Here is a 7,121-nt window from a genome sequence, read left to right as displayed (position 1 = left end):
TGGGTAAATGCGGGGTCCTAGCATGCCACAGAGCTTAGAGACCTTTCTCAAAGCTCCCTCTTTTCTATACTGAAGCAGACCACATCCCCAAGGCAGCTACTCAGCTGCTCATGGCAGATTCTACCGCAGAGTTGATTAGAGGCACGTGGGGAATCACTCCATCCAGCTGCCCAGCCACTCAGAACCAGGCCCAGCCAAGTGGACCCATGACTTTAACTCGCAGAGTTATGAACGTCTTAGTTCTTGGTTGTGGACAGAAGTTATGAAATTCACAGTCTTCCTCCACCATATTCATGTTTCCAACATTTATCTTCCATCCAGACACTTTGGGAGCTTAATTTTCAAACCTTTTGCGTTGACGCGTTTGGCTTTTCCTGGAAGGAGATCGTGCTGTCTGCTGGTGACAGTCATGATGTTTCCCCCTGGATCCTGAAATCTCTTATTTCTGTTTCTGATCGATCCTCTTAGAACGTTCTCACGCCGTCTCTGTCGTTGGTGGTTAATCACGGGGCTGTGGGCTGAGCCCACCAGGAGCAGGGTGGTGACGAGGCCGGAGAGGTGGTCTGCACTCCGGACGTGAACGTTGGTCTGGGACCGTGGCTTCTCACGCTTGTCTCAGGATGATCAACAGTTCATCCCTGTCTCTCCCCAGTCTGACCCAGCTGGTTATCAGTGAACGGAAAGTGTGGGGATGCTATAGGCTCCACGTGGGGCTGTGGCTCCCAGATGACCCTTGTGTGGTTTGTCTCCTGTCAGTCAGACCCTGGGACGAAGACCCAGACCCACACCCATTGACCCCATTGGGGTGAGCTGTCTCCCCAACCACCATCTCTGCCTGAGTCTGGTCTAGGAGGAAAGAGAAGAGCTTCATCCAGACAAGCAGGGATGGGGATGGGAGGAAGCCCACTGTGCCCGCCCTGAGCCTGGAGACCCGGCCCAGTTTCTGAGCCCAACCCTGGTGCTGATGCCCAGCGTTGGGGGGCTGGCTGGTCCTGTGCAGACACCAAGCTGGTTGTCAAACTCAGCCCTGGTGGAACCCCAGGGTCCTTGCTGCCACCTGCGTGGGGTGAGAGTGCAGAGCCGGTCCACCTGCCCAGGCTCTAGTCCTGAGAAGTGAACAGGGTCAGAGTTGAAGCTTTTCTGGGCCCCTGGTTGTGGGGTTGTAGGAACAGGGAGACATTGGGGATTTCTGAGATTCCCACCGTCCTCACTAAGCTTCCTGCTTTCCAGGCTCAGGAATATCTGGGGCTGGAGGAGAGTTTCTGGTCCATGAGGAGAGCTCAGGGTTGGCTCCTCCAGGCCATGGCTCAAACCCCAGACCCTCTGTCCTTTCCCAGGATGGGAGGGGCCTGTGAGGAGAGAGGGGGAAGGGCATGCCATGGCTTGACCCCACCTCACCCAGGACTTGTCTCCAATGCCCCCATTCTGGCCATGCCCTAGTCTGTTTGTGGTCTTCACTGCATCTTATTTGTCCATGTGTGTGCTGTCCATCTCCCTACTGACCTGCCCAGCACCCAGCTTTCTGCTGGGCTCAGAGAAGACAGTCCAAGTTCTTACTGGACAAGTCACACATCAGTCACCATTGGTCCCACTGAAGGAGAAGCCCCGCCCCCTCCCACACCTCTTCCTGAAGGGGGCTGGATCCCTCGGCCCACTTCCTGGGCCAGAGGATAAAGGTGCCTTGAGAGGGGTCCAGGGCACAGAGCTGCAGGTCCCTGTGGAGGTGAGGATGCTGCCCACTTACTCCCAGCCCTCTCCATCCCAGACCCTGGGGTGGGGACCAGTCTCCTCACCCAGCCCTCCCCTCCACTCTCCCTGTAGATGCTGTGGGTGCTGTTGCTGACCCTCCCCTACATGGGGGGCTCTGTGCCTGTGACCCCAGGCGAGTGCTGATCCTTTCCAATGCCCGCCCTGTCCCTGGTCTCTGGAGAAGCCCTGGGGAGGGGTGGGGACCCATATAATGATGGCTCTGCTCACTCCTGAGCTTGGGGAGGGTCTGAGCAGAGGAAGCTGAGTGGAGCTGTGGGCAGGGAGGCCTGGCTCCCAATGACTCCTCACTCTGCCTTCCCAGCTCCCAGCCCAGAAATTGAGCTTGTGGGCATCGTGGGAGGACATGATGCCCCCGCCAGGAAGTGGCCATGGCAGGTCAGCCTGTGGATCCACAACCCAGAAAATGAGTGGATGCTTGAATGTGGGGGCTCCCTCATCCACCGCCAGTGGGTGCTGACCGCCGCCCACTGTGTTAAAAAGTGAGTGATTCTCCTTCCCCTGGTTTGTTGACAATGCTGAGGGTGCTGTCGTGCGTTGTGGAGTTTCCTGGGTGGGGAGGCTGCAGTCCTGGGGGATTCACCCTCCTAGACACCCCCTCCATTCTGGGCTCCGAGAGGCCAGCCCCCTCCTGCTCTGTGAGGATCCACGTGCTGCCTCAGCCTCTGAGAAGTTTCCGGTCTTCTCTTCCCCACCAGGGGAAGACTGGAGCCTCGGCACTTCGGGGTCCAAGTGGGACAAGTGAAACCCTCTGAGAGTGACGTTCTTCAGAAGGTGACTGAGGTCATCGTCCACCCCAACTACAATCCTATGCTGAAAGGAGAAGGTGGAGGAGACGTGGCACTTCTCAAACTGGCAGCTCCCGTGATGCTGTCTGATCGAGTCAACGTGGTCGCCCTCTCTCATCCGGAACTCAGGGTCCCTGCAGGCATGATGTGCTGGGTGACCGGCTGGGGTGACATCAGATTTGATGGTAAGGGTCAGGATGATGGGTGGACAGGACACTGGAGGAGGGGGAACACAGTGGGCAGCTGCACAGGGTTATCAATGAGGCCTCAACTTCCTGGGATCTGTGAGGGTGGGGAAGGCTGGGCCATGGGGTTGGTGGCCCCAGGGGACACGGTTAAGGCACAGAGATGAGATACAGTGAGAGGGGAGCTCTGTTGTTACTCTGAGCCCTTCTGGGTCCCCTGTTCTCCCTGCATCTTGAGGGGTGAGGATGGGAAACGGGGGACCAAGGGTTGTGCTCACGGTCTGCACTTGTCAGTGGACCGAGTCCACTCAGCGTTTCAGGTGGGAAAACACCTGCTCTGATTTTCCTAGTCAAAATTCTTGAGCATTAAGAAGGCTCCACCTTGGTCTCTCCTAAGCCTGCTGCCCACAGCCTCAGCCCAGACAGCACCAGCCCACGGGCACAGAGTGAACATGAAGGGTGGGTTGTGTGTCACCCAGGGCACATGAGGGGGACTGAGGCTTCGCTTGTGACTCAAGAACCCAAAACCTGGGCCTCCCAGTTGCAGACTCAGCCTTTGCCCTTGAGCATCTGGGGACATTGCAAGTGTCACTGAATGGACCAGGTTAGTGAGGGAGGGCACAAACCCCCTCATCCTGTGCCCCCAGGCTCACTCAGCTTCTCCCCACAGTGCCCCTGCCCACGCCCTACCATCTGCAGGAGGTGGAGGTACCCATAGTGGAGGATGCCGTGTGTAGGCGGCAATATGGCAAGGTCAATAAGGTCATCAAGGAAGACATGCTGTGTGCTGGGAGCCCAGGCCGGGACTCTTGCCAGGTGAGACCCCCCGTCCTGTCATCTGTCCATGTCCCCTGCTTGCTGACCCTGCTCCAAACCGTCAGAGGCCCTGATGCTCATCATCTGCTCTTTCCCTCCACAGGGAGACTCTGGGGGCCCCCTGGTCTGTAACTTGAGGGGCACCTGGCTCCAGGTAGGGGTGGTGAGTTGGGGCCAACGCTGTGGTCTTCAAGGATTCCCTGGAGTCTATGCCCGAGTGACCTTCTACTCCAAATGGATCCACCACCATATCTCTTCATCTCCTTGAGCTCTAGGCAGGGACAAGGATGTTACTGTCAAGAGCAGACATTGCAGGACCTTTGGAGACCCCCACGTTCTTCCCCATACCCTGCTCTGTGATCCTCCACCCCCTGCCATCTTTCTCCGAGTCCTGTCACTGCCACAACAGCTGACAGGGACAGCAGGGCCAGTGCCCTGCACACTCTGATAACTCCCCAAAGGTGAAGCAGGGCTGGAGAAAGGCCCCCTGGACCACAGCCTCCTCCCACTCTCAATAAAACATGTGCCCAACAGGCTCTGGCTGAGTGTCATTACCTGTGGCTGTTGCAAATGAAGTCAGTGGGCAAGGCCTTCCTGGTGGGGGCCCAGGTGATGAGAGGTGGGGGCCAGCTACCTGGGACTCCCTCCCAAGCCAAGGATACAGAGGTGGTTCCCTTGGTTGGGGGAGGAGGAGTTTTCTGCTTGGCTGGAACCTCGGGGTGGAGTCTTTCCCAGGATTGGCTCATCCAATCCTAGGACTCCGTGCTCCCCCTCCTTCCATCCTTCCTCCCTCTGCATGTCTGAAACTCTATCCTTCCTCTCATGACACTCATTGTATGTTTGGGACCCAGAGCCTTGACCCAACAGCTCACAAGCATGTGTAAGTGATGCTTCCAGAGACTGGCTGGGCGGGTGACAGCAGGAAGCAGCACCCTTCCTCTCACCACTGCCCTCTGACCTGTGCACTGACCCACAGCCCAATCTGGGCAACATCTAAGCAGAAGGAAGCCCATCTCGTTTCCACAGAGTCAAAGTCGAGGCTGATCCCGTCCCATGGTTCAGTCTCTTATTCCACTCAGAGCACCTCCTGACCCAGGCAGAGCTCGTGGGGGAATATTTGGCGGCTCCTGGTGCCTCATTGACTGTAGGCACCCAGTGAGACTACAAGAAGGGCCAGCAGGGCTTCCTGGCTGTGGCCTCTCTCACTGGGATTGGCGCCCTCTGCTGGAGGAGAGCCATGCTGCTTCTCCCGTCCTCTGTGGGAGTGGCCTCGGTTGCCAGAAAGCTCACGGGTTCTGTGTGGGCTGAGATGAGTCTGATGTGGTTCTGGAAGCTCCCCGTTACCAGTCCTGCAGTTGCCCCATTCCCCCTTATGTTGGAGATCCAGTTCTGGGGACAATAGAGAAAGAGAAGTCAGCACGAAGCCCCCTTTCCTCTCTGAGGGCAGGGTGGTCCAGTTCCTTGGCAGCTGGGTCCCTGGGGGTGGGCGTGCTCACAGGGGGCAGTCCTGCAACAGCAGCCCCTGCTGGTAGGGTCAGTTAACACAGGGGCCCTGGGAGCCGACACAGCCCCATAGTGCGTGTCAGTGCTCATGAGGACACTGGGGGCAGGGCGGGGTTGTGAATATGGCTTACTCCCTTTGCCTGGACTCCGGCGGTGCCCCTGCTGACCTCGGTGCTGTAGAGATGAGAACCTAGTTGAGGCCATGCCCCTCCTCCAGGGCAAAAGCCATCCCTGTCACTATTCACCTCCCCCACCCCAGGAAGGTGACAGGTCTACACACTCCGGATGCCCTGTGTCCTTGTCTGGTGCCTGCGGGACCAGAGGCTCCACCCCACCCCCACCCGGACCTGAGCATCTCTGCCCAGAGGACCCCCTCCTGGCCCTTCCTCCTCCCACATCCATCTCCCCCCATGCTGAGAATGGACAGCAGAGGGGCCTATGCCCCGGGGACCCCGAGGCCCCCTAACTGAGTGATGGGATAGACAGTCTCTCCATTCCTTGTCCCCTGTGCCTTCTTTCATGTGATCACAGCACCACATGCTCCACCACGGGGACATGAAATCTCAAGTATCTCAGGGGTTCCACAAAGAGGGAGGAGGGTGCAGGAGTGAAGGGCCCTTGCTGTGACCCTGCAGTGTTCCCGAGGCCCCGGGACCGAGTGCTTGTTTGGGAGGAGGGGGGAGTAGGAGCAGACCTCACAGAGCTTGTCTCGGTCGCAGAGAGGAAGGTGACGTGGTTTCCCTTCCCAGGCAGAGGCTGCAGGCAGAGTGCAGATCCGCCGTGTCTCCATCTCCCGTCCATGGCACACAGCACCCACCAGCAGCCTGGGCCCAGGGGCACAGCAGGGAGGTCCGGGCCAGCAGGCCATGGAGCCCTCAGGTGAACAGCCATCCCCATAGGGCCACGCCCCATTCCTGGGTAGTTCACATCCTACGGGAATGACTGAAAACCCCAAACCAAAGCAACAACCCAGACAAGTTGTGGGAAGACATCAAGGACGCCATACATGAAGAGAGCAAAGGGGCATTAAAAAGACAGAAATGACCAAAGTGGGTGTCAGAAGAGATGCTCAAACTTGCTCTTGAATGGAGAGTAGCTCAAGTGAATGGAAGAAATGACAAGATAACAGAGCTGAACAGATTTCAAAGAGCAGCTCGAGAAGACAAAGTCAATTATTATAATGAATTGTGCAAAGACCTGAAGTTAGGAAACCAAAAGGGAAGAACATGCCGGGCATTTCTCAAGCTGACAGAACTGAAGAGAAAATTCAAGGCTTGAGTTGCAATATCGAAGGATTCTATGGGCAAAATCGAGCCACGTGGGAAGCAAGAAAGAGATGGAAGGAACGCACAGAGTCACTGCACTGAAAAGATTTGGTCAATGTTCAGTCATTTCAGGGGGTGATATACGATCAGGAACAGATGGTACTGAAGGAAGAAGTTGAAGCTGCACTGAAGGCGTTGGTGAAAAACAAAACAAAACAACAACAACAAAAACAGTCAAAAGCACCAAACTCACTGCTGTCAACTCAGACCCGACTCATAGCAGCCCCTCCTTGGGTTTCTGAGGCAGTATCACCATGGCAGTAGATTGCCCAACCTTCCCTCCGAGGAGTGGCTGGTGGGTTTGAACCACCAGCCTTCTGGTTAGCAGTCAAGTGACTTAGGCACTGGGCTACGAGAGCTGCTGGTGAAAAACAAGGCTCAGGAATTGATGGAATGCCCACTGAGATGTTTCCACAATTGGATGCAGTGGTGGAAGGGCTCACTTGCTTATGTCAACTGACTGGAGTTCATATTGTGCCCAATCCGTGGAAAGGTGACCCAACTAAATGTTTTATATATATAATTGAACTTTTTTTATATTGTGATTTGCAAAAAGGTCAAGGAGGCCACATGTTCTGAGCTCCTCTAATCCCACAAGAGGAAGACAGAAGCACCATGAATAGCCCAAAGCTTAATTGTGCTAGGCCAGACATGCTGCCTTCCTCCAGCCCCTTCTCCAACCGTTCTTCCCAAAGCCCCCACCACCTCTCTCTTGGGTTCGATAATTCGCTGCAGTG

The 7,121-nt window shown here is 56.3% G+C and overlaps 1 protein-coding gene across 1 annotated transcript; it reads left to right on the top strand.

Moving 5' to 3' along the window:
- Nucleotides 1-1,821: 1,821 nt before the first annotated feature.
- LOC103213534 (mastin-like) lies at nt 1,822-3,824 on the top strand (the record flags this gene model as incomplete). Its single annotated transcript, XM_007959285.1, is given in 5 exon segments — nt 1,822-1,882; nt 2,072-2,271; nt 2,542-2,740; nt 3,411-3,556; nt 3,660-3,824. Coding segments are annotated over 5 exon segments (771 nt in total), but the record flags the coding sequence as incomplete, so codon positions are not given.
- Nucleotides 3,825-7,121: the final 3,297 nt, after the last annotated feature.

Source organism: Orycteropus afer, unplaced genomic scaffold (genome assembly GCF_000298275.1).
Source record: "Orycteropus afer afer isolate SDZICR_OR568_19922 unplaced genomic scaffold, OryAfe1.0 scaffold05301, whole genome shotgun sequence".
Taxonomy (NCBI): domain Eukaryota; kingdom Metazoa; phylum Chordata; class Mammalia; order Tubulidentata; family Orycteropodidae; genus Orycteropus; species Orycteropus afer.
Note: the sequence above shows the minus strand (reverse complement) of the source record. Positions and strands in the feature narration are given on the sequence as shown.